General features: G+C 35.8%; 2 protein-coding genes and 1 long non-coding RNA gene across 3 annotated transcripts; 1 reads left to right on the top strand and 2 right to left on the bottom strand.

Moving 5' to 3' along the window:
- Nucleotides 1-1,761: 1,761 nt before the first annotated feature.
- On the bottom strand, nucleotides 1,762-14,746 carry LOC112202585 (cyclic nucleotide-gated ion channel 1). Its single transcript, XM_024343586.2, has 9 exons — nucleotides 14,716-14,746; nucleotides 14,513-14,596; nucleotides 13,329-13,968; nucleotides 12,934-13,128; nucleotides 8,214-8,503; nucleotides 6,173-6,284; nucleotides 4,049-4,342; nucleotides 2,928-3,374; nucleotides 1,762-2,555 (listed from the first exon to the last, which is right to left on the bottom strand). The coding sequence occupies exons 2-9, from the start codon at nucleotides 14,539-14,541 to the stop codon at nucleotides 1,911-1,913; spliced, it is 2,652 nt and encodes an 883-aa protein (XP_024199354.1). The 5' UTR covers nucleotides 14,542-14,596; nucleotides 14,716-14,746; the 3' UTR covers nucleotides 1,762-1,910.
- A 4,980-nt stretch (nucleotides 14,747-19,726) lies between these two features.
- Nucleotides 19,727-21,637, bottom strand: LOC112165540. The gene is made up of 3 exons (XR_002922867.2): nucleotides 21,471-21,637; nucleotides 20,538-20,752; nucleotides 19,727-19,858 (listed from the first exon to the last, which is right to left on the bottom strand). It is a non-coding gene; the product is annotated as an uncharacterized LOC112165540 (long non-coding RNA).
- A 3,915-nt stretch (nucleotides 21,638-25,552) lies between these two features.
- LOC112203212 lies at nucleotides 25,553-27,427 on the top strand. Its single transcript, XM_024344207.1, has one exon. The coding sequence runs from the start codon at nucleotides 25,553-25,555 to the stop codon at nucleotides 27,425-27,427; it is 1,875 nt and encodes a 624-aa protein (XP_024199975.1).
- Nucleotides 27,428-27,829: the final 402 nt, after the last annotated feature.

Raw genomic sequence — 27,829 nt, 5'->3', positions numbered from 1 at the left:
GGAAGTTATATATGTTGATTGTGAGATAGGAAGTTAGGGCATCTCCAACACAATAGCTAAATTCAATTTTTAGCTATATATAACCATTTTTTAAGGAAAATTCAACTCTAACATGATAAAGCAAAAGTTATATTTCTCTCTCCTCTTTTGTCCACATGTCAATTTACAATTCAATAAAATATAATATATCACTTATAAATAGCTACTACTGCTGGAGTAGCATTGTTAAATCAGTAGCTATATTTCTTAACTTTAGCTAAATTTAACTAAAATATAACTTCTACTGTTTGACATGCTCTTAGGAAATTTTGTATACACATCTCTTTATACTAAACTAGACACCAAACACACCCTATGGGTGTGGATAATTATGTGAGAAGTTATTCCACAGAATGTGGAGAAAATTACTGCACATATTTTATTTTTGATTTTTGATTTTTTTTTAAATTTCTTTTGTTTTTCTTTTATTTGTGAATTGGCCATTTTGTCTTTATCAAATATTTCAATTCAAATGTTTTTCAATATTTGAGGGATATTTTGGTAAAAAAATTCTGTTTTAGCTGACAAACTCTCTTCTCTTAATAATAGTATAGATACACACCCCACTTTTTTGTAAATTTTAATATTTCTATTTCAACCCTCAACCCCTTTCTAAATGAGAAAAGAGAATACACACACACACACACACACACACACACATACACAGATCCTATCCAAAGCGAGGCCTCGCTCTGAAATTTCTAAGCGAGGTTTGGGTTTAGGGTCACTTTTCAGTCGCATATCCACATCTCAACCGTTTAGTTTTTAGGTACTAATGCATAGATCATCTCTGCAAAATTTCAACGAAATTGATGATCTTTAAGGTATCTAACTCGCTTAAACCAATGGACGAACTGAATCTGTCCAACCTGAACCGTACTAGCTTTAAGGCAGTTACCAATACTTTAACGACCATTAATTTGGCTGAAATTTTGCAGAAATGATCTATACATTAGTATCTAGAAACTAAACGGTTGAGATGTGGATATGCGACCAAAAAGTGACCCTAAACCCTAATCTAGCTCCGAAATTTCATAACAAGGCCTCGCTCTAGATAGAATCTATATATATATATATATATATATATATATATATATATTGACGACAAGGAGGAGATGGGTGTGAGGCATGTGACGATGAGGGAGGGGATTGATTAAAAATCCAAATAAAAAATTGAAAATTCATTACAAATACAACAACAAGAGTTAGAAATGAAAATTGAAAATCAAATAAGAGATTGGTAATCAATGACCGACCAGAGGAATGGCTCAGAACTTAAGATTGCTTTCTGAAATTAACAATTATATGGAGAGAAACTCTAACTCAAAATCCTCCAAGAAGATAAATAAAATAGAGTAATTAAGCTGTGATTCACATATGCGGGAGAAAAAACTATAAGGTACGGTGGCTCTTAAGTATCTGCAGATGATAGCGGTGATAATGAACAGCGTCATTTTTTTTTTTTTTATAAGAATAATGAACAACGTCAGTTGAGAAGAGAGAGACAGAGAAAAGGTATAAAAGAAAAATTGGGAAAAATAGATAAAAAGGTATTAGAAGGTAATACATATATATAAAGTAGAGTTGTCAGTTGTGTATATATATATAAAATTAATAGTTATTTTGTATTTTTTATTGTCTATTTACAATAACATCCTCCATATATTAAAAAATATCTTAAATGACGTGGTGCTGAGCCCCTCAGTTAGGCTGGGTTCCAAACCCTTTACAAAAAAAAAAAAAATCTTAAATTATACCAATAATTGAAGAACATTTATATCATTTCACACTCTCAAACAAGGTTTTAAGGAAACTTTGCCAAATAGTTACAAATAGAAAACGTAGGAAAGGAAAGGAAACAATAAGTAAATTCATGCCTCCTGTGACTTGTCCTGAATGATTTCCTCCAACCTATGAGCAGCACCAGCTGAAGTAGACGCGCCACTGTCGTTGACCTCTTGAGGCAAATCTTGGTTTTGCTCCGGACGCGGACTATCTTTCTTCAAGGCATCAACTAGTCCTGGTATATCTTCAGCTTTTTCCCACTCTTTAGAACCAGAAACAGGAGCATATTCTGCTACGCGAAGCGCCGCTTCATTAGCCTGGCGCTTACAATGCTCAAATTTGTGAAATTTGAACTTTTGAATATCATTGGCAATATTTTGAAGGGTGGGTCGAAGGATATCTCGAACTCGTTTGTCATCTGAGTGTGAAGGCCAATCTTTGAGGAAATCGATGAGAAGCTTGTCATCAGACTCCACAACTATCTGACTTGTTTTCAAATACTTCATAGAGGACCTCAAACAGCGCTGTATACTAAGAGCTCCAGCTTCAAAGCTATCAATAAACTTATAAGTGCCACCTCCTGCCGCAATGAAATCTTTTTTATCATTCCTCAAAACAAAACCAAAAAATGCCTCGTTAGTATTAGGAAGCTGGACATAACAGCAATTGAGTTTCACCCAGCCAAACGGTGGAAATATCCATGTGTCAGCCGGAGCCGTAATAAGCGAATCCTGCCAATTAATTTTTCAAAAATTAGAATCACTAAAATTAATTCATTAAGGATTAAAACACTAATGAAAGTGGAGAGGGGTAATAAATTGATAATAAGCAGTTTGTGATTTTTTTACTCCCTAATATATATTTTTAAATAAAACTAAAGATAATAGAAGTTTTTGGTTTTTGTTTTAAGATAATAGAAGTAAGAAGTTACTAACGATTATTTGCTAATTATTAACATCGAGAAATTTTATACTTACTACACATTCCACATTCCACTTTCTGAGTGAGAGAGAGAGAGAGAGAGATAGAGAGAGATGCAAATGGGAAAAGATGAAACTAAAAATATTGATCCAAGATAATTAATATGGGGAAAAGGGTTAAACCTCTTCATGATAATTATTTTTGTCGCATGCATCTGTTAAATTCTTTTTTTGATACGAATCTGCCAACTTCTTCGCTTCCGGATGATTATTAATGTCAAATTGATCGTCCTCCAGAAAATGTAACAATTCCCAAGCGTTGAGAGCAAGCGCTTCTAATTTTCCTCTATATGGTTCGACAAGTTCGGTCGAGCAAGGAAGAGGGTCACAATAAGATCTCCCCGTGTTAAATGACACCCACTCTAGAATTTCTGTTCCATAGAAACTCATCGCGACCTGCCCTATACTGTTGACTTGAATATGGCCTCCTATAATGAAGAGCATCTGATCTAGCGGGTCGTCCGGTTTAACAAAGTGACTAGTGGCCGTATTGGAGATGCGAACCACTGGCTTCATTTTTTGGCTCAAGCTTATCAACTTGGTGTCACCCAGAGCTTGAAGCATTGGTACCTACATTCCTTATATTAATTGGTCATCAAATTTGAGATGCATCTATTATATTATCTATAAAATGTTTAACAGGGCTCACCTTGTCAGTCACAATGGATCTGAAAATAACACACCTAAGAGTTTTAATATTAATTTATATTTTTAATACTTAAAAAGTAATACGGTAAATTACAAAATACTAAAATTAAAATTAAAAAGGAAGAAGATAAAAGTAGAATTCATTTTGTGCATAGCTAACTTCTTTTTTAAAAAGAAATAATAATGTTTACATTTTTTTCTAACCGAGAAATCTTCATGCACATGTGAACCATTCGTTCACATGCTAGTATCTATTATACAATGCCCTTTAGGAGAGGTTTTAATGCCCTTTTTTAAATAAGGAAAAGACGATGAAAGCCTAATATATATATATATATATATAAGGTAGTATAGTAAATTTAAAAACTTGAAAATCAAAAAGCAAAAAGTAAAAGAAAATAATATGCAAATGACTCTCTTAATTGCCACAATAGTTAAACAGTTCTCGATACTGTCAAGGAAAAATTCTAAAATTGTATCGCATAGAAATGTCAATAAACATGCACGGAGTACATGTGAATTGGCTAGCACCCATTAACTAGATTCAATTTTTATTAACTACCTTGTATCATTGTAAAATGTGTATAAGAACAAACCTTTTTTAACGCATCCACTCCCACATGCTCCAAAACAGAGTTTCTGATACGAGAAGGTTTTAGAAAATATTTTACGTCCACATCATGGATTAAGTTCTTTTCCACAACCTTGTCTTCTCTTATGTCTCTCTTGATTTTTATCCTCGCTCTCTGCTTGATTTTTATCCCCGTACCATCAACATCCTGAAATCTTTCTTTCATCCACTTTGTAATATCAGTGTATGTATCATTAATCTTTGCTGTCCTTGATTTCTCTTTTTTCAACGAGTTTTGGGTTGCCGATTGAATATATAACTGTTTCAAAAAATAGAAAGAAAATGCATACTCAAACCTATGCAAGGAATGAACAACATAATATTGAGGAACCGTAAGGGAAACGTAAAACTAACATTTTAGATAATATGCAAGTTATTATAATTTCAACTGTTGAAGATAGAACCCCTAGAACTTTAAAATGTAATCATATAATTTTTTATGCAAATTAATATAATTTGAAGAGAGAGAAGAGATAAGTGCATATGATATGAGAGAGAGAGGTGCATTATTTTTTTTTTAAATTGCTTCTCTATAATTTTAAATGATTGCTGTAAATATATAATTTTTTATTTTATCTCTCCTCATTTTAGAAAAAATAAAAACTCATCTTTTCTTAAGCTACGGAAAAAAATTATAGAGAAATTGATGGACACGCTCTTAATATTAGTCTATTACTAATTTTTCTAAACACTAGCTCTGCTAGGGTTTTAAGAGCTGTCGTATGCAGCTCCTACACCTTCTCGGCTTCTCCATCTTCATGGATAAAATTGCAGGTTTTGGCTTGCTGCTTTTCCTTTTCTTCTTGTTCGCTAGTACTGGGGTTTTAGTGAGCCCAAGGATGGCTTTTGCTGGTAGTTGGGAGCGGGATGATTGGTTTGTGTTGTTAGGGAGCGGTGGCGGAGTATTTGACCGACCACCGCATCTGAGATATCGAAAGCTAGGGATTGGAGACATGCAGATTTCTAATCACGTTACTCAAAATTGGGCTGCCGGTGATGGAGAAACTGAGGAATTGTACTAGATCTCGAAGGTTGATGCTCGATGGGGGTCTAGTGTCTCTGATTGGGTTTGGCTTGTAGATTTGATATGGAGCCTGGTTGGTATAGGCGTTTTCCCTTGGAGGTTTGATTGCAGACCGGCCTTTCTTTTGGCCGCGATGAGTGATGGCAGTGGGAGACGGCTTCGATTGTCCCTTTGCAGGTGCTCTAGGATTGGGTGTGGCCTCTGGTGTTGAGGATGGTTACGGCAGTGGAGGTGTCGTTGTCGCTGGCAGTGGCAGGGATGATAGCGGCACTGGCAATGGTGGTGGTGTCTGGTGCAGTAACTAGGCCTTGAACTGGGTTGTGGGCCTTCTTTTTGGGCTCGTGGGTTGGACTACCCCTTTGGTGTGGGGTTGGATGGGTTGGGCCTCTATGGTCCACATTAGTATTTAATTTTTGTTAGGTCGCAAAGACCAATTGCTCTGAGGATCATTTTACTTTATTAGCTTCGGAGTTTCTTGGTTTTTGTTTAGAATAATGGTGCGTGGACTTTCTAAAAGGTGGGTGTACTAGGGGTTTCTTGGGTCTTGTTCTTGTTTCAGAATAGGTTTTAGGGTTCCCTAAGGAACGATTCTTTCTATCTACCTCATAGAGGTGTTTCGTTTTTGTATTGCTTGCTGAAATCTGTATAATGGGCTGACCTCTTTTCATAACAAAAAGTAGTCCATTACTATCTCTTAGATAAACATTACCCTTCAAAGTTAGTTACATCTCAGCAAGACAGCAACAATGCATGCTGAGTGAGTTCCTAAAAATAAGGAGGATGAAATTCACGCTCCCTAATTTGTAATCCAGACTCCTTTCTCTTTTTGGTTAAGCTTTTTACAACATGACAAAATTTAAGTTAATAAAAAATGAAACATATTGTGTGGATTGTAATATGGGGAGTGTGAATTTCACTCCCCTTAAATAATGAAGATAAAATTTTAGTTGTGTTGGTCAACAAAATAGAATTTATTGTTGGTAGAAATAACTAGGTAACTTAATCTTGATATTTATAAAGAGTTTTCGTACCAACAAGAAATTAATTAAAAATTTTGTTACTAACCTGCACATTTCCAATAAGATATAGAAATAGTAGCAACCCAATAACACAAATAAGAATTGCAAAACAATTCTCCCATAGGTAATTGCTTGTTTCGAGATTCGTGCCAAAATTACTGCAGAAATTCATGAACTAGTCAATATATATAGATTATCAGACATTAAATGGTACCATATAAAACTCGAGGTAAATGCAATAATATCTGGCATTAGTAAACAAAATAATAATGGTTAGAGCTATGACTCTTTATCTTGGCTTATTTGTTATTTTGGAGAGCATGTTAAGTTTTTTTTATTAATTTTATGAGTCTTTCTAAATGTACCAAAAAATTTCTTAATACATTCAAAAAAAATTCTTAATACATCCAAAAATTAGTTTATTTTAAATATATTAATTAAGCTTCCCAAAGTACCCCTATCTTCATTATCCAGCAACGAAAATCCAAACTTCTCATCTTTGCGAACCCAATTCAACCAAGCCTTTAGATCAACTTCATTGGGATTTAGTACTCAACACATATTGAAATAGGACTCATAAATTCAGAGGATTCATGAAAAATTTCATGTGATTATATAGGTCCTTCAGTCCTGCTCTTAGTTTTAAGGAAAGTTCAAAATACATCTGTCATTGAAGATGAATAGTAAAGGCATTGATCAACCAAAAGAAAATCTTCATTAGCATGCAAAATCAGCAGCACAAAATTATTCTATAAAGTTTTCTAAATCAAAGAAAAAATCATCTAACCAATTGCCCCGACTTTACCAAGAATTATGAGATTCCTGCTAAATTGATTTTAGTCATATAAATTTTTGAAGAGCACCCAAACTAGCTGGGTACAAAGATGGGGGTAATATAGGGAAGCTAGCAACAAATAATAAAAAAAATTCAAAAAAATTAAAAATTAATAATTGTCGGGTGTATTAGGAGTCTTGCTGAGTACATTTAAAAATACCCTAATTTTTGTAGCTACTACCAAACTACTAAGAGCATGTTTAGCAGACTCTCTATTTTAGCTCTTTAGCTATTTTGGAGAGCATATTTAGCTTTTTATCTAGAGAAAATGTTACAAGCAGTACCTGAACTAAGGCTCATTCTTAACTTCAGTACCCGACTATGCAAAACTATCACTTTGGTACCCCAAGTTTGAAGTTCGGCCCAAGAATGGTACACGCCGTCCATCACGGCGTTAATTAGCTAACCACGTGGCATATTTTGAGAGCCCTCATGGTTTGCCACATAGCAAAGACTTAACGCTGTAATGGACAACATGTACCATTCTTGGGTCGGACGTCAAAGTTGGGGTACCAAAGTGATAATTTTGCATAGTCGAGTACTGAAGTTAGGAGTCGGCCTAAGTTCGGGTACTGTTTGAAATATTTTCTCTTTTATTTATTTTAGCAGCTACACCAGACTCCTAAGTGGTCTCCATTATAACTTTTAGCTATCTCGCTCCTAAATATAGAGAGTGAGGTGAGGCTCTCTATAATTTAAAACATTCATTTTAAATTATTTTATGTAATTTATAAATATATTTAAACTCTTTAATCATCATTTAAAAAATAATATAAATTCAAAATGAGCTAAAATAGAGAGCATTGATACAGACGTATTTCTAATGTGGCTAGCCAAAATGACTTTATTTAACTAAAAAATGGCTAGCATTGCTAAAGCCTAAAGATGCTCTTAAGTGGCTCTTTATTTTAACTTTTGACTATCTCGCTCCTATATATATAGAAAGATGAGATGAGGCTATTTATTTATAAATGCATTTAAACTATTTTTTTTCTATTAATAGATAATATAAATTCAAAACTAACTAAAATTGAGAGAACTAATATAAAAATATTTTGAAAGTGACTAGCGAAAATGACTTTTTAGCTATACCGGCTAAAATTTGTCTAAAAATATGTAGCATTACTAAAGATACTCTTATTACTGCTAACAAACACCAAAGAAAACTATTGTGAAGAATTAGATTGTTTTACGAAAAAGTTTTTTGATATTTTGATATGTTTTTGAATACTCAATATATAGATATACGAACCTTAGATTTTTTAGGCCCCACCATAAAGAGTAAAAGAGTTTCGTTGCAAACTTGTCTGATTCTGTGTTGCCAGATTGTAGGACGTCAACAAAAATTCCAAAATCAAATAGCGTAGAATTCGGAGAATTGATAGGGCATAACTGATTTAGGAGTGTTATGTTTCTTGTGCTGCCACTATCACCGCAATTATATGTACTAGTAATTACACATCCTGCAATCTTTTTACAAGCTTTATGCCAACATGATGTCTCTCGTTCAATAGCGACAAAATACCACAAAGAGCCAAGTACCTAAAGAGCATAAAACAATAAGACATGATAAAATAAAATAAAACAAAAAATAAAAATAAAACATGCGACAGTTTCATTGCTGAGAGAGCTGTGACAATTTTATGATACTTTGAAGTACAACAGATTTTTAGTTTTTCCACTAAAATTACCTTAAAAAAAGTAGATTTGAATGTAATATATATATATATATATATATATGTCATAATCCAAAATATTATACGAGAGATAATTGATAGCTACACTAACAAAAAGTCCATTTCAACATACGTGCGTGCTGCCAAAGTGATACAAGGTTGTGGGACAAATGTTGCTTGCATCACAAAGTCATTTCAAAAAGTTATAGAACAGTCTCTACAAGTCTGATTCTTTACTTTTTCTTCTTCTGTTGTTTATAATATACTTTATAAATCCCTGTTAATTAATTTAGTATTCATATCATTTTAATATATAAGTACTTATTTTAATATATTATTTTCTTGGAGAGGGCCGGTTCAAGGCAGCCTTTGCGATGCAGGTTTCAAATGTTGGCATTGAAGGAAGATATGAAGCCGATCCAGCAATTATGAATTGAACATGTGCTCCTGGAAACTGATCGTCTAGAAGCAACAATGGATATACTTAATTCAAAACCATGTGTTAACAGCAGAAGGGGGTCTCGTGGACGACATCAAGGTGTGTTTAAGTCAATTACCAACTGTTTCAATAGTTTTTGCTCCTAGAACTTGTAATAAAGTGGCCCATAGACTAGCCAACATTGCTTATGAAAACCGGCCAAATTTGGTCCGGTATGACAGGGCTCCAGAGTGCATTCTGGATGTCCTTGTTTTTTATTGTAATCAGCTCATTTAAGGGCACTATGTTATAGAAGCCATTTCTTTGATTAAAAAAAAAGTGTTCTTAATCTTTTTGAAAGGGAGATGTCAAGGTTTATTAATTTTCATAAATAAAGTTGGAGTTTTGGTGTTTCGGCATACAACGTACCTCTCTTCTCGTAAAGGGTGGTTCTATTCAGACATCCATATTTGCTATTTGAACCTCCTTTAATATTTTTGTATATCAAATTTTCAATTTTACCCCTACTTTGTTTTCACTTCTCTCTCTCTCTCTCTCTCTCCCCCCCCCCCCCCCCCCCCCCGCGCGATGTCATTACCAAGCTTTTGACATAATTGATGGAGCAAGATATTGATGGCTGGGAAGATGAACTTTGATCAAATTCTCCAGGGGAAACAAAATCAGTTCATCCATCATGAATTAGCTTTAAGAAACCAAAAGTCCTAATTATGAATTTGCGGGTAGCAACCTCCACCATAAAGTCAAATTGAAATAATTGCGAAAGCCAAACGAAAGGCCGACTACATGCAAAAGATTCTTATCAACTTGGTAGCATTTTATGAGTAGCTCTTACATACAAATATGAGGAGAGAAAGAAAGAGAATAAGGATATGCAACAGGGCAATGAGATTGATTTTTTTTTTCAATTAGGGGTACAACTGACATTAAATTTTTCCAAAATAATAGAGAGGTCTATATAGCAAATTTGGAGGTCCGACTAGAATCACCCCTCGTAAATATAGTAAAAATAAAAACACATGAATTTTGAAAAATCTCTTGAAATGTGACCAGATTTCTCCTGAATTTTTTTAGTTATAAAAAACACTTTAAATCCTCCACAACCAAGGATTAAATGAAGTCATTAAATATCATTAGAGTTTTGAATATCACAAGATCTGGATGGATATTTTAAAATCATGGTTGATTACCATAATAAGATTTTTAAAGACTTTTAAAATCCTAATTGAATACTTATTGACTAGGCCCGGGCAAAATATTGTATCTTGTCATGTTCTCATGTTCTTTTCATATACTGATCATGGAACATGACAACCAACTATTAAGCTAACCGGTGGAGGATGCTAAAACCAAAACCTAACCATTAAATTCGTGTTAATCGTTAAAATCCATTAAGACGTGTTAAGAAATAAATAAATCGTAACATAAAAAATCGGGTGGTACAATTCACAAACCCAATTTCTCTATTCACACACCCCTCCGTTTTTCTATTACTTTAATCCAATTTTATTATTACAAATTACCCTAACTACCCTCCCTTGCAATTATGATTCTTTTTCTTTTTTCTATTTGGTAAGTCAATCATGAATCCAACATCAATACATCATTATACAATAAATCAAATTTTTTTTTACCCATAAATGAAGGAAAAATAATACATTCATTAAGTGGAAGTAGACAAAGAATATGTTTCCCCAAGTAATTACGTTCATCCAACTGAATCTAAATTGCAAAGTTTGTCCTCAGCCTTGCATAATACATTCTTATTATTTATGGGTGAGTGTTCTTTCAATACAGTTATCTAAAATACATTATATTAAGAGTTCATACTATTGATTATGCGTGTGTCTACATTTGTCTAGCCCCTCAGGTTAGTCTTATTCAAACAATTAATTTTGAATTATAATCTTCTTCTTTTTTGTACCTACAAATTTCTTAAATTTCAGACTGAGTTTGAAAATGGCTTATTTCTAATCTGTAAGAGACGAGAAACTCTAGTAAGCTAGGTGCAATACTGAAACCTGAGACAATAAGGGGTAAAGCATGCATCTTACCCCTCCTACTTGTATGAGGACAAACTTTGCAATTTAAATTCAGTTGGATGAACGTAATTACCTGGAAGGCATATTCCTCATCTAATAATACATGTCATTTCACTTAATAAACGTATTATTTTTCCTTCATTTATAGGTAAAAGAAAAATTATTTATTACATAATGATGTTTGATTCATGATTGATTTGCCAAACAGATAAAAGATAAAAGAAAAAAAAAACATAATTATAAGGGAAGATAGTTAGGGTAATTTGTAAAAAAAAAAGAATTAAAATATTAGAAAAATAGAGAGGGTGTGTGAATAGAGAATATGGGTGTGTGAATAGCACCACCCTAAAAAATCTTATAAACTTACAGGAACATAAGAGTTCTTATACGGTAAATTAAGAAAGAGGATATGATGAATTAGAGATATGCATTAGGATTTCTACTATATATTAGACGGAGAAACCCAAACTTACAAGAATACTCTTATACTAAATGGTTCTTATCATCTTTAACGGATTAACACTAAACCAAGCCATAAACTTCGGACTGTATGTGAAACCAAACCAACAAACCTAAAACCAAATCCTCATGATTTTATTTGTGTTTGTGCCGTATGCAATTTTGCCAAGTCTACTACCTACTTTTGAAATACAAAACAATGTTGTAAACTCCTAATCGGATACAGCCCCCTCAGCATCATGTACAGTTAGACATCTATAATTAATAGCCTTGGGACCAAGGAAATTTTATTAGTTTAGCGAATATTGAATAATCGATAAATTAAGAACTTATTAATTTATCAAAGTATTCTTTATTTTCCTAAATATTGTTGTATTTTGTTCAATATGCTATGTTAACTGATGAGCAGAGAATTGAGAGCGTCATGGAAAATGATCAAGATGATGAAATTGAATATGATAGTTCTACTATCAAGCCTGTTTTGCAAAAGGAAGTTCGCAAAGCAGTGATGACATTAAACAATTTTTTGTGGCAGCATGAGAAAACCACGACATTAAATAATTTTTTGTGGCAGCATGAGAAAACCACACCAAAACTTCTTACCATGTTAAGAAAAGTCTGAGATGAGATCCAAAGTGACATCAATTTCAAGAAGAAACAAACAACAATTGAGTCATTCTTTATAAAGGCCTCATAGTTGAATCATCTACTAGGGCTGGGTCGGAACCGGTACCGGGCCCGATTTCTCAGAACGGGTGGGGTTCGGGTCAGGACCGACATTTTTCAAAATTCATCCCGTACCGTCCAGCCAATTTTCGGGCCGGGATCAGGACGGGATCGGGATATCGGTTTCAGGTGCCTAGCCCTATCATAAGCACTATAGATGTATCAAGAAATTATTTATTTATATATTACATGGGTCTATATGATTTTTTTAAAATGTACTATCTTATATATAATTTTTAGCGAATTATTAATTTAGCATGTTATTCCCAAGTCAGACTGACCAAAAATATTATTTAATTGAGGTTGTTAATTTATTGAGGTCTATATAGTAGAAGTTTTTTTTATAATTATATCAACAACTAAGAAATATAACAAATAGTTTTTCGTGAGTTGAACCCATAATCTCTCACTAACGAAAGAGAGACTTATGTCAATAAACCAAATAGTACAAGGTGGCCAGGTGGGAGGTTTTTTCACATATTATTATTATTTGTTTATTCTATAAATCTCATTCGTTAGCTTAAATCTTTGTCATATTGCTACTAGTTTAGAATTTTAAACTTATATCTGCGCAAGCAATATTGAGGTAGAGATGAAATTTTATCCAATGAAAAATGTGGAGATGAAACTTACATGACCGGCAAGGATGTATAGATACAAATTGAACAAAGGTTGAGGCCATTTTCCTCCCATTCTAAATTGCCTCTTGGTTAAGTAGATTTGACAGACTCTTGGCAAATATTGGAGGACGAGTGCAATGTTGAGAAATTTTCTTATAACATAGAAATCAGAGCCTGTCATTCTGAAAAAGCCCCTTAATATTGCCACCTGAACAAATAAAAATAACAGATGGTAGTCAATCAGCAGAAAAAAGACTATTTACCGGCACATACAAAATATAAAAGCTTGACTAAGTTTCAGGTCACGATTAAGATAGTTCTGAGAAGGGCAGATTCTCTTAGAAATAAGCAACTCTTAATGGGCAACGACAATTTACACGGAAAAAGAATAAGATAGGTTTCTCTCACCTGTGGAACGGGAATAATAGCAAGTAATTTGATGATGACAGAGGGAGTTAACCACGGCAGGTTAGTATCAACGAATGACTTCACTGGATATATGCATAAAGCCTCCGGGTCGCGATCAAACTCCTTGTCGTATTCGGAATGGGGATTCGAGTCTTCGGACAAATACTTGGGGTAGTCGGTCGACAAGTACTTGTCGGTTGACAAATAATATTCTTTGTCCTTCTGGTCCTGGATACATTGACAAATTTCAGCTACGATATGGGTTAATAAAAGGAAATCCGTGAGTGTACGAAGGACGAGAGCTGTAGTTCTCAACGTCTTGTCCATGTTAAGGCACTTGTTAGTCTCATCGACGATTGGAATGTAAAGGAATAAAGGATCCAATGAGACTGCAATACATGATAGCACAAATGCCCGTTCCCATTTTACTGCGACGAAGGTGCCTGCTTTCCAAATTAAATATGCAACTGCGTAACATGCTCTCGCAATCATGCATGCGACTGTTGAACCTGTTTCCCATATTCCAGATGCTGCTGATCCTGTGCAACTCCAAATCGGAATTGTAATTGCCAACAAGCTTTCCCAAATTCGACTTCTAACTGTTGACCTTGTTTTCCTAGTTGAAGCTGGAGAACATGAACTGGGTACACAGTCGATAAGAGAAGACGATGAAACCAACAAGTCAGAACAATTAGCATAGCAATATATATGTGTGTGTGTGTTATGGAAAAAAAATACTAGTAATTAAGGAAGGAGTTTCTCTAAACTGTTTGTGCAGAAACTAGTATTTGATTAAGAGATACTGACAGGCAGTAGGATTTTGTTCCTCATAGTTTTCACTTCTTTAATTTACCTCATATTTTTTCTTCTTCTAAACTCATATATCAAGTCGATCTAAAAATGTAAAAATATATGCACTGAGAAATAAATATAATCCTTCTCTTTTTAGTGCAACTGATGTTGTGAGCTGGGAGAAAAAAATAAATCTGAAAGTTACTAACTGACATATAAATCTACTTGGGGTAAAAGGAAAAATTGAATGGAAAAGCTGTAAAAGTAATGAGCAATTTTTATGCGCGTATCTAATTGGCTGATAATTTGAATTGTACTTATATACTGATCACTGACATAACCTTATTTAACTACACAACAGGCTTATATACAATCAGTAGTAATAAACTGACCCTTCATCTGAAACTTCTGGACTCTCCATAACTTCGACAAACGTATACGGTGTACCCCAGCACTGTTCTGAAAGCTAGCTTGTCCTGAGAGTATGGAAAATTATATAGATGATCAGTCAAAAGGCTTAACCTTTCAACATAGTATAGGCTTAACTCGGTAGAATTAAGATGGTATAGGGAGAGTTGAGACAGAGGATACTTACTTGAGCAATGAAAGCTTGAACAAACGGAGAGTTGTGCAGCAGCTCCCATTGGTGATACTTTAAATATCCAGCAGCTTAACACTAATACAACATAGTTAAACCTAGAAAGAAGACTTGGATCGTTTCCAATTCCATTTCCACACTTACCAAAGACTAAAAAGTCATAAAAATAATGTTTGTCAATGCAATCGGACAAAAAGGCAATATAAAAATATAAAAGTAATTGATATATTATATATATTTTATTGTTAGAGCAACTCGAAGAGATTCTCTATAATTTTTGTATTATAGGAAAGAGAAAAATATACAAAGAGTACCTGAACTAAGACCCACTCTTAACTTTAGTATCCGACTATGCAAAACTATCACTTTGATACCCCAAGTTTGAAGCTTGACCCAATAATGGTACATGCCGTCATGGACGGCGTTAACTAGTTACCACGTGACATATTTTGAGGGGTAATTTGATCCAAATCTTTTTTTTATTTAATTAAAAAGATTATGATACCAAATTTTTTTACACCAACAACACCAGTCCCTACGCCATGTTTGCAAACAAGGACGCCAGCTAAGCTCTGGCCAAGATGACCAAGAACGAAGAAGAAATCACTGTCGACCTCCGAGGCCTTTCCAACAAGGAGATCGGCGTCCTCACCAATTGGGAGAACAAGTTCAAAATGCCGACATAGATTGGCTTCTTTGCTTTATGATTCAAAGTATGACCCTTTAGATCATAAATAATGTTAGGAAAGATCTCTAGCCATGTGGATCTAGTCTGCACTGAATGTGATAGGAATTGTAGATGACAACTTGTGTAAATAGATTTGTGTGGCTAACGATCGAGAGCTTCTAAATGCAAATCTGTGTGAAGATAGATCTCTTCAACGGAAATCTGGGTGGGGAGAAATCCCCTCAAGGTGAATCCAGGTGAGGAGAAATACCCTCAAAGCGAGATTCTGTGTGAGAAGTAATTCTCTAAATGCAAATATGTATGAGGAGATATCTCCTCAAAGCAAATATCGGTGAGGACAAATCTCCTCAAAGAGAATTTGGATGAGGAGTATGCCCTTTGAGGAAAATCCAAGTGAGGAGAAATTTCCTGAAGACGAATCTGGACAAAGAGAATTCATGATGAAGCAATTTCAAAAAGTAACTCATTCATTGTATCTTCCTCAATTATATGGGATTGGCCTCGATTATATTAAAGTTTCAAACAAAGAGAACAAACTATTGGAGTCAATTATATGCTGGAATCAATGTAGAAAGGGTCTTATCTGAAGAAGTTGTTAAAGAGATAATTCAGATGGTGATGATGCGTGGGGTGGTATAGCAACTCTAGATAGTTCTGATGATGATGAAGATGGTGGAAGCGGAACAGGTGGTGGAGGTGAAAGATATGAATATGGTCAATCTTCTGTGGGTGGAGGATTAAACCAATTTACCTGTGAATGTAATTTTGATCATGCAACCCAAGATGAAGACCACGGAGCTAGAACAGCTGGTCATGGTGCTCAAGAGAAGACCCGATATGGGAGAAGGATTAGAGGTGCAACTGATGATCAAAGTACTCCATCTGATGTTTCTTCAATTGCCTTAAGTTTTGACTCTATCAATTTAGGCACAAAGCGCAGTGTGACCTCGATCAAATGAATCTCATGAATGTAACAATCAATTTGATTATGAGGCTTATGGATTAATATGGAGAAGTACATGATCAGTCATCTAGTTTGATTCATCCTTATCATCATCTTATAGGGGAAACAGTCAACAGCTCTAAAGAGATCTATAACTATCATGTTCATCACTACAATTCGTACTATATGGGTTATATGTCTTGGTTTGATTATTGCATTTTCGTAGACCAACAAGCGACTTTTCAACCACCTAGAGTCTCTTTTTGAATGTAGAAAAAGTTGACGTTCATATGTATTTATATGTAATTCCAATAAATTGATTATTTAAAAAACGATATATTTTCTCCTATATTCTCGATATTTCTGATATCTCATTTTTTCAAAGTTCCAATAAATATGTAGATACAGATATTTTAATCCTTGATCTACAAAATGCGTCATCTGACTTGTATATTTCAATTATTTGCTGTAATAACCTTGTCCTAACCCTAAATCAGGGAATAATTAATCCATATGTATCAGTATCAGTCTTTTTCTTTATAATTAATTGCAAGTTGCATAATTAGGCACCCTTCTAGACTTCCTAGTGGCATAAGGCCAGCGGGGCGTCCACACTTACTCATGCGACCGGACAAAGTATATGTGTACAGATGGAAAACTAAATAGTACTTTGACGCATTAGTTTTTTACTAGTTGCTAAGATAACTGATCACCAACTCAATAATTGGTATTGGAGATTTAGATCCAACCACATCATTCCATTGCCTGATTGCCAACACAAAAATACATTATTCATAGTCAGCAGCAGCCTGCAGCCCATTCATAACAAGTAAATTGCTACAACACACGTTTTACAGGGTCCCAAAGTTGCACACAGCATTGCTTTCCGATCCCCTGAGAAAAATTAAAATTAGGGAAAGGCAAAGAGATTAAACCAATTTACACTGTTTATTTTGTTGCCACCATTTCCTGAGTGATATGTGCAGCATCAGCGGAAGAGGTGTCATTGTCACCTAGACCCAACTCCTCGCTCTGCTTGCATGACCTCTCAAACTTCTCAAATCTCAACGATTGGTACACGTCAAGAAAATAATATCTTTGCCTCTATTACACATGGTACTGAAGGATCTAATTAATATCTTTTGAGGCAGTTAACTAATAGTATTCATTAACAAATTAAGAGGCTAGCTATCCACAAGTCTTTTCCTAATATTTTCTAGATCATATACATGTAGATCTGATATTTAGCTGAGTTGTATATATATGCTGTAAACCCAAAAAAGCGTTGACAAAACTATCTAAACCCAAAAACACGGAATAATAAAACCATTTCAACGTTAGTACATATTAATTACAAATTATAAATCTTCTAGTGAAACAAATCCATTGACGGGCTCATTCTTGTTAATGCAATGTGAAGAGACTTTGTAAAAGAAGACTTTGCCTCTATTACACATGGACTGAAGACTTAACTAATAGTATTCATTGACAAATTAAGAAGCCAGCCAGCTATCCACAAGTATTTTGCTAATATTTTCTAGACCATATGTAGATCTGATGTTTAACTGAATTGTATATATATGCTGTGAACGTTGACAATACTTTATCTAAATCCAAAAACATGGAATAAATAAGCCATTTTAACGTTAGTGCCGTGTTATTTTAATTACAAGTTGGACAAATCAGACACCCTTCTCGTGGAACAAGTCCACTGACGCGTTCATACTTTCATGCAGAGCATTGCAGACAAGCAAAAGAACACATAGGAAAAACGAAAACTCAAATAGTTTCTCTTACAGATTTTTTTTTTTGTGCCATTTTTTTTTTCTCTTACAGATTAAAGTAAAAGGCTCTTCTAAACTCTGATGCTGCATTCAACGGAGAGAGGTCATGAACAAAAGAAAAAATTCATCATCTGAGGAAGTAAATTATTGTTGCAACTTGTGAGTAGTTTCTTGTACAGGAGTGTTTAGTCCTCCAATGTATCATCTATTGTTAAATGAACTAGTCCACAATTTCACATTCTATTTAACGCCAACTATAAGGCTTGCTGTAAAGTTTAACCGCTTGCTTTCCTTATTTTGATCATGACTATCTCCGAAAGAAAATACATGCACTCTCTCAAGACCAGCACAGAGGAATTAATTATGTATCATACAAACTCAAGACCATAACCAAAATCAATTACAGGGAAGTAGCAGAGACATTACTGTCAAATTCCAACTTTTAAGTTACCTACTCAATATAAATGAAGAGAATAAAAAAGAATCACACAACAGGATGGCACAGACAACACATTCAAAATCAAAACATACTTTCACAAATATTTGTGATCAACCCTTCGATAGTTCCCACTAGCCAGCTCCAAATAAAGCTCCGGAATTTTCACACCTGCAGTGTCCGACTGATCCGACATAAAGGTTTGTCAGATGGTTTAGGACTTTATACCCAAAAAGAAAAAGTATTCAACAGCACTAAATGGACGATATCAGCAAGTTCTCATTTACATATTACTGCAACTCCCCAATCTTACAGCTGCCTCACCCTCAAACCATAAAGGCAGAGAAAACCCCATCAAATTTAATCGTGTGATAACATTTTAATTATTAGCCTCTGACCACTGCAAGATGATAAAATTTAAATGGCCCTAGGTTCTTAACCAGCAGGTCCTAAATTCAACTACGACAATTCATTATCCCCCAAAATAGTGCAGTCAAGCCTAGAAAGATGCAATGTCAGGCACATCTCACTGGTGTATGGAAAATTAAGTTAAATGCACAGATTACGACATGATGATAAGATACAATAAGAGCGAAGCATATACCATTATGACATCACAACTAAGATCTACATTCTTCACGCAGAGAGTATTCTTCCGTTTATCGGGAATTCTTCCACCAGGCTTCAACTGCACAAGAGAGCAACAATTACCATTGAAGCATGAGAGAGAGAGAGAGAGAGAGAGAGAGAGAGAACAAGCAGATCAATACAAACCTCAGAATTGCGGTAACCACAAGCATCAGAATTTCGCAACTTATTTCACAATCTAAAGGGTAAAAAGACACAAAGGATACGGGTGACAAACATTCGAGTCTCACATTTTGCAGTACAAGTTCCGCATGTTGATGGGAACTTATCACCTGTCAACATACGAGGGAAAAAGTAAAGTTGAAAAATTTACAAATGGACACATAGATATAGAATTGTCGAATACTAAATAAAAAAAATTATCTAATAGTTGATGTACCTGCTATGGTGCAGAGTATTGAAACAAAGCTTCAGAAATTTTCTCAGCATTACTCTGAGAAATGGCTCGATGACCAGCTGCTGCACCAATGGAACCATGAGGTACTCTTTGCTCCTGGTCAGGACCAATTGGATTCGTTGATGCTACATCATGAGCATGTCCTGTTTGTGAGGAGTCAACAACATACCCTAACACTGATTGTTGCTCTGGAGTTTGCTCATAAAACTCAATACTTAGTGATGGATCAGGGGATGGAGCAAACCTGATCAGATGAAATTTATATCCTCAGTCACTGGACAGTCTGACAATGAATGATCCAAAATATATCAACAAGAGGTAATTAAATGTCAACAGAACCCAGAGCAAACAACTTTCAATTTAGCATATTGCATCCCATAAGGAATCGAGAGATTAAAGCTATACTTTCAAAGGAAGAGAAAAGGACGGAAAATGAGCTCATGGAAATAATACTTCCAAACTATTTTACATATTTTTGCATACAAATCAGGAAAAAACTGGACATAAACTCACAATGCCGAGATTTTAAACTAAGGGAAAACGAAGAAAGTAGTGATTTTTCATACAATGAATAAAAAACAATGGAAAAGATAGACATTACCCAGATGGCAAATACAACTGTTCCTTACAATCCATACTCAAAGAAACTGAAAACCCATGTAATAAAGAAACAAATGCAGTTGAAAAGGTATCAAACTCAACATCTTTGGTTAATTTAAAATTGCGAGCTCTCAAACAGCTCAAAGTGCTCGAAACTGGGTCCAAAATAATTGATCAAAACCGAATGGAATACACCATGTGACACCCAAATGTGCAAGCTTTGATAACTAGAGAAAAGTTGGAGGAAGAGTAAAGGCATAGTGTTTTACTGATGTCCAACAATTTATCATTAAGTGAACTGAGAGGGAAAAAGAAGAAGAAACCTTTTCGGTGTGGGATTGGTAAAAAGAGTCAACTTTGGACAGGGGAGTGATGCCTTTAATGATAGGAAACCTCTTCTCCTTCACTACTCTCCATTTTAAGACTGCTTTAGCTTTGCTCTCTTCAGGCTTCAGACTTGAGGCTCCAGGCTCCAGTTCTGAGCGCATGTCACAGCAAAAGCGGGAGATATATACGAGTATGTATAGGTTATAATTCCCTGCAGATATAACAAGTACGTAGGTTATAAGAATGTCATTATCTTCTCTCAGATTACAAGTATGATTTAAAGTAACAGTGACAATAACATAACAAAAATTTCTTACGGAACAATAACAACAGAAGGAGTACCAACAAGACTACCACAGTTAACAACCAACAGTAACCAGCCCTTAAGAACCCCTAAACTAAAGTGACTATAAAAATGCATACAATTCTGCAAAAACTAAACCTGAACTCAGAAGGCACAGATTACTTGAAGTAGTTTTATTCAGTAGGAAATCAAAAGCCAATTGAGATGATTAGGAATTAGGAAAAAGATAAACACTTTCAGCGTTAAATTGTAAAGATAAACCCTTTCACAACTACAGCTTGGAATAGAGATTACCCAGATGGAAAATACAACTATTCCCACAATCTATACTCAAAAGAACTGAAAACCCATGTAATGTTGAAGAAACAAATTTCAGTTAAGATAGTATCAAAGACTCAACATCTTTGCTTAATATGAAATTGCAAACACTCAAAACACCCTCAGAGAGCTCGAAACTTGGGTGCAAAAATTGATCGAACAGGACGAAATAAAACATGGGAAAACCAAATGTGCAAGCTTTGATGACTAGAGAACTTCAAGGAAGACGAAAGGCATTGTCTTTTACTGAATTCCAACAATTTATCATCAACTGAACAAAGGCAAAAGAGGGACGAAGAAGAAGAACCTTTTCGGCGTGGGATTGGTTAAGAAAGTCGACTTTGGACTGGGAAGTGATGCTCTCTATGAGTGGGAGATCGTCCTCTTCTTCACTGCTCTCCATTGTTCGCTGTTCGACTTGTTGCTATGTGTTTTGCTTTCTCCAGCCTTTCCAGTGATGTTGAAGCATATGAGACTCAGAGAGTCGAGTGCGACCGTTTTGACCCAAGAAACAAATAAATAAAACACTTTAACTTTTATTAAATTATTATTTTGCCCTTTATAAAAAGTGTTTCGATTTTTTTTTTTTTTTTTTTAACAAAGGAAGCCAAAGTGTTCAGAACCTTTTTTTGGTTACATAAAGGGCCTGAAATTCTGAAAACATAAAAACAAGAAAACAAACAACTCTCAAGGTCTACATATATAAAGTCTTCTAAATCTAATTTGATCATGTGTTTAGAAAAATTATGCCGAAGTGTCGCTTACAGACTTTGAAAATATAAGGACAGAATATGATTTTCTGGAAAACGAGGATTGCAGTGTATGGATCAATCCCTACTGGGCAGATATCAGAAACAATGAACCAAACTCCAGACTTTTGGTTACGCAGTGAAAATCTCAAAATATGAGATTAAAAACACTGCGGGGCTCTTACTTTTAAGAACCCAAAATAAAGATCATCATATTGAAAAGGATATGTTCTTTTACAAACTTTGAATAGCACTAGCTCGGCTATAAGATTCACACAAAATCTAATACAAAGTTTGTCTTCGTTCTTGAACTCCTTCACTTGAACAATCTTCAAATCTCGCTCTTCTTTCTTCACCGTCTCTCTACTGATCTCAAGAGAGTTATATGCATATGAGAGCACAATCAATGACACTTATTCATGGACCAAGTGCATGACTCTTTTTGTGAAGACTTCAGTACAAAACTACCAAGCAAGATCCTCTCAAAAATCTTGCTTTCTGGAATATATTCCTTTGACCGTGTATGTTCCTTCCTCACAACCGAACTGACGGCCACAACATCCTTTTAAAAGATGTTACCCTAATACACATTAATTAGGAAAGAAACTTCCCTTAAAGGAGCTCCACAAATCTTAAGGAAAAAGGCAATTAGGAATAGAGACAGCCTAACAAACCCTAGGACATCAATACTATGAATTTAACAATCAGAAGACCATTAAAATCGTAAATTCATAAAATCAAAAACCTACTTTCCAAAATCGGACTCCACAATAAACCGTCCCCATGCTTATGCAAATGCATTTACCTGTTTTCCTGAGATCAGTAAAGGGACTCTTTGTATGGGAATGCCAATACGACAAGTACAAAAGTTGTACCTACAGACTTTAATTATCTTTTAAGCCACATAGCTGGGTTCTTCAAACAAGAATTCAATTGTATTCAATTGGGTTGTAAGTTTTGGAATTGGGTGGTAATCACCCACCGGAGTTGCTCGAGAGTTCTCTATCAATGGAGGAATTGGATCTGACAAGTATGGGCTTTAACTCGAATTTCGTCATGTCAAATTGGTATGAGTTTTAATCTTCTAAGTTTCCAAAAATTTTAGTTTTTTCCTTGAAAAGATTATTATATCCATTCTTTGCAGCAGGTAGCCAAGTTATAGGTTGGATGATCAAAACTCTGCATTGCTGTAGCGCAATTAAAAACCATTAATATGAATTGACCAGACTGCAGATTTGGACTTGTAAAGTAAAGTTGAGTTTCCATTTTGGAGTGTCGTAAGTCATGGAGATATAAGCTCTGCAGAAGAAGTTAGCAGAACCGGTAGAACAAACTGAGAAATTAAGTGTTTCATGATGCTACTGCATTCATCCATACCTTCCTAACGTTGAAACAAAGGAGTAGTTTTGCTTGCTACAAGTATAAATGGCAAACTTGTCTAATTCCAGCTTCAAAATTTCCATCATGTGCATAAATCTATTTGACTTATGGTGGTCATCTTTGGTTTAAGGTTCTCAGTACAAGGTTTCAATCCTCCACCACCATTCTTGTTCCTTTCTCACAATACTTTTATTATTGAATGACCAAAAATAACAAATTAGTAAGTTCTCCAGAGTGTTTCAAATGTATGGTTATGTTTCTTTAAATCTAAACTTCCACCCTTCAGACAAAAGATAGTATTGCCTTTAGGCTTGATCAAATGTTTAGCCACTTGCTTCTCTTATGTTCATCAAGACTCTACAATATGTTAGCGTGAGTCATGGCATAATATCAGGGATGTAATATATTGTAATTGTATCGTAGTTAGTACTTACCTGTTCTATGTGTGGTAAAGAATAGAGACGTAAGTCAATTGTATTCCTGTAATCCACTTTATATACCTCCACTGTGAGATGAATCAAATATCAGAAAATTCATTCTCTCAACCTTGTTTTATTTGAGTTGGTATCATAGCAAAGATCCAAAAAGGACTTTGTCTCTTGGTTCTGATAAGAGCCTAGTAATTATCCATCTTTTATTGTAGTTTCTTATGCTTTAACTTTGCTGGTTGTTTAGTCTTTTATGCTTATGAGCTGGCAGGTTGGTAGTCATGACCTGGACACTTGTCCAGTTCCTTCCCTTCAGTCTCAGAAGGATCACTATATATGTACTAGAACCACCTCTTCCTTTAATTAATGAAAATATATACCAACTTCTCATTTCAGTTTCTTTAAATTCTCTCTATAATTGTGTTTCTAGATCTAGGGTCTTATTATCTGGTATCAGAGCCAGGTTGCAATTGAAATTGGGGTAATTGAGTTTTTGATGATTGATACATATGTGAATGAACTTGTGGTCGTTGAGTATGAAACTGAGGTTGTGATGCTTGAACTGTAGAATAAGTTGATGGAGCTTGAACTATGAGTGTCTGCGTTGGCATATGGGTGGTAAGATAGTGATTCACAGCGAACGGCAATGAGGGTCTGCTATGAGTCGTATTATTGCCGCTTGGTATCGAATTCCAATGAGTAGAATTGATGCTGCTGCTAGGCTTTGCTAGCCATGGGGGCACAGATGATTGACAACCTGAGGGACCCAAATGCCCAAAACCACCATATATAGAATTTCCAGAGCCACCATACGTAGGATTACCAGAAGTATACCCCAAATTAGGGGGAGGCACATTGGAAGAATTATACCCTTGATAACCCATGTGTGAAACTGGTATATTGAATGATTGTGAGGCCTAATGCTGTAAATTAAAATCATGATAAGAGGGTCCAACAGTATGTTGATAAAATTGAGATGGGTGTTGCCAACCTTCCCAATCCTCGATGTTAACTCTATCTCTGCCTTTGAAAGCATCATTCATCAACTTACTGCCACTAGGAACATCACTAACAACAAATGGACTGTTTACCACGTTGTATATTAGTACTAGACCCAGAAGTAACATGAGTATTAGCAGGAGCAAGTATACCTGAAGAAACGTCCTTAAGAGTGATGCTCAAAACCCTTAACCCTTCAGGACAAATTGGTTCTGAGACTGAAACCCTCGAGTTTGCTGGTTGAGAGGCCGGAAGAGAGCCGGAATGCGGCAGGTTCGGAGAGACAGGAACAGGGTCGGAGCGGGTCACAGAATTGACTCGAAGAGCCCGAAGTTCCTCCAACAGCTGAGAGCGAAACTCTGCATTCTGAGCATGAATCTCAGCTTTTTCAGAGCGAATCAGAGCATGAATCTCAGCATTTTCAGAACGAATCAACTCCTGGGCAGAGCGAATTTCGTCAACCGAGTCGCGCACCGCTTGGAGCTGAGCCTCTGCTGCCGCTTATTGTGCCAAATAATCCATCTCGATGGCCGAAAGTTCCTTCGATGGTTGAAGGTTGGTGCCGCCCTTGCGCGACGCTCCCATGGGAACGAAGCCATGAGACAAATGAGGTTGGAGTTTGCCACATTTGGAGATGGTGATCCCTTGCAATGGCTTAATAAGGCTGAGCAGTATTTTGAACTATATCAAATTCCTGATGATCGGAAAGTGTCTATCGCCGCTATGCATTTAGTTGATGAAGCTGTGATGTTTGGCATCTATTCCGCCACCAGTATCCTGGAAATTGGCAAGGGTTTGCTGCGTTACTAATGAGGGAATTTGGCTCACATACCATGGTGGATTGTCAGTCTGCTCTAGCCAAGCTACGACAATCTGGAACTGTGACTGAGTTTAAGTCCCAGTTCAATAAACTTTCAAGAAGAGCCATTGGATTTTCAGAGGGTGCTTTGCTATCATGTTTTATTGGAGGCCTCAAAGAAGATATCAGGGTGGATGTGCGTGCTATGAATCCTACTTCATTATACCAAGCTTATGAATTAGCAACAATTTTTGAGGAGAAATACTTAGTACCCAAACGCTCTCGACCACAACAGTACTATACCAGACCCAACTTCTCAGAGATTGGTCCTCAACATAGAGGAAACACCCTTGGTGGTAGACACCAAACCCCAATTCATGTTAAACCTAAAGGGACATCAACTGACAATAATAACAAATGGTCACAAGTGGATTATCATAATAGAAGAGCCAGGGGACTTTGTTTCTTTTGTGATGAACCATACTCGGGTGGACATGTTTGCAAAAAACCTCACAATCAAGGCAGAGCACTACTCATTGAAGGGGTAACTACATCGGAAGTCAAGCCTGAAGAGCAAGCATTCGAAGATTTAATTGATATGAGTGAACCTGAGGGTGAAATTGAAGAACCTCATATTGATGTACAGGTAATTGGTGGAGTTGAAAATCCAATGACTATGCAATTGAAGGGTTTGTTCAACAGAAAAGAGGTGCATGTGTTAATTGATGGTGGAGCTACTCACTCTTTCATTCATCCTTGTGTGCTTAAAAATCTGAATTTGCAAGTGGATAGTTCTAAAAATTTGAAGGTAATTGCGGCTTTTGGCATGCACTCCACCACTTCAGGCACAGTTCAAATGCGCTTGGAATTACAAGGCTCTACAATAGATACTGAGGCTTTTGTCTTACCAGTTAATGGGTGTGAGACCTTATTAGGAGCATCATGGCTTAAGACATTGGGTGATATAGTATGGAACTTTGACAAACTGACTATGAGGTTCTCTGTGGATGGGAAAGACCATTTTTCGCAAGGGTTGACGTCAGGGGATACAACTATGGTTAACTGGAGTACCATGTCCAAAATTCTTAAGCAGGAAAAGCAGGCAATGTTTATTCAACTGTTAGCAGTGGCTGGTCAAGAAAGTAACCAAACAGCCTTACATCCTCAGATTGCCACTTTGATTAGTAAGTTCTCATACTTGTTTGACAAACCAACTTCCTTACCCCCACACAGATTGCATGACCATAGAATTGAGCTCTTACCTGGTTCTACACCTGTAAGTGTCCGACCGTACCGCTACCCTCAATTCCAAAAGAATGAAGTGGAGAAAATTTGTAATGAGTTGTTAATGGGAGGGGAGATTCAACCAAGCACCAGCCCTTTTTCATCACCAGTTCTACTTGTGAAGAAGAAGGATGGCACTAATAGGATGTGCATCAACTACCGGTCCTTAAATGCAATTACTGTAAAAGATAAATTTCCAATTCCGGTTGTAGATGAGCTCTTAGATGAGTTGCATGGTTCTACTATCTTTTTGAAATTAGACCTCCGATCGGGCTATCATCAAATCAGGATGCACCCTAGAGATGTGCCAAAAACTGCTTTTCGGACGCATCATGGTCACTACGAATTTTTGGTGATGCCCTTTGGCCTCACTAATGCCCTTTCCACATTTCAATCTCTAATGAATGAGGTGTTTAAGGAGTACTTGAGAAAATTTGTTCTTGTCTTTTTTGATGACATTTTAATTTATAGCAGGTCATGGGAGGAACACTTGGAACATTTGAACCTAGTTTTTTCCAAGTTGCAGGAACATGAATTGAAGGTTAAGATGAGCAAATGTGTTTTTGGGACTTCGCAGGTGGAGTATTTGGGGCACGTAATTTCTGAAAAAGGGTGTGGCTGTTGATCCAGCGAAAATTGAGGTAATTAGGAGGTGGCAGAAACCCACAACACTGAAAGGTCTACGAGGCTTCTTAGGAATGGCAGGATACTATAGAAAGTTTGCAAAGGACTATGGTATTATTGCAAAACCATTGACTGATATGCTCAAGAAGGATAATTTTATATGGACTGTAGAGGCAGAACAAGCATTTGAGAAGCTCAAGTTAGTCATGACTACCACTCCAATTCTTGCCTTGCCCGACTTTTCTAAGGAATTTGTAGTCGAATGCGATGCTTCTGGTTTGGGTATTGGAGCTGTTCTTTCACAAAGTGGTCACCCTATTGCATTTCTCAGTAAATCCCTTGCCCCAAAACATTTAGCTTTAAGTGTATATGATAAGGAGATGCTAGCAGTAGTGTTTGCTGT

This window comes from Rosa chinensis, chromosome 5 (genome assembly GCF_002994745.2).
Source record: "Rosa chinensis cultivar Old Blush chromosome 5, RchiOBHm-V2, whole genome shotgun sequence".
NCBI classification, from domain to species: domain Eukaryota; kingdom Viridiplantae; phylum Streptophyta; class Magnoliopsida; order Rosales; family Rosaceae; genus Rosa; species Rosa chinensis.
The sequence above is the reverse complement of the archived record's forward strand: the minus strand, read 5'-3'. Positions and strand labels throughout refer to the sequence as shown.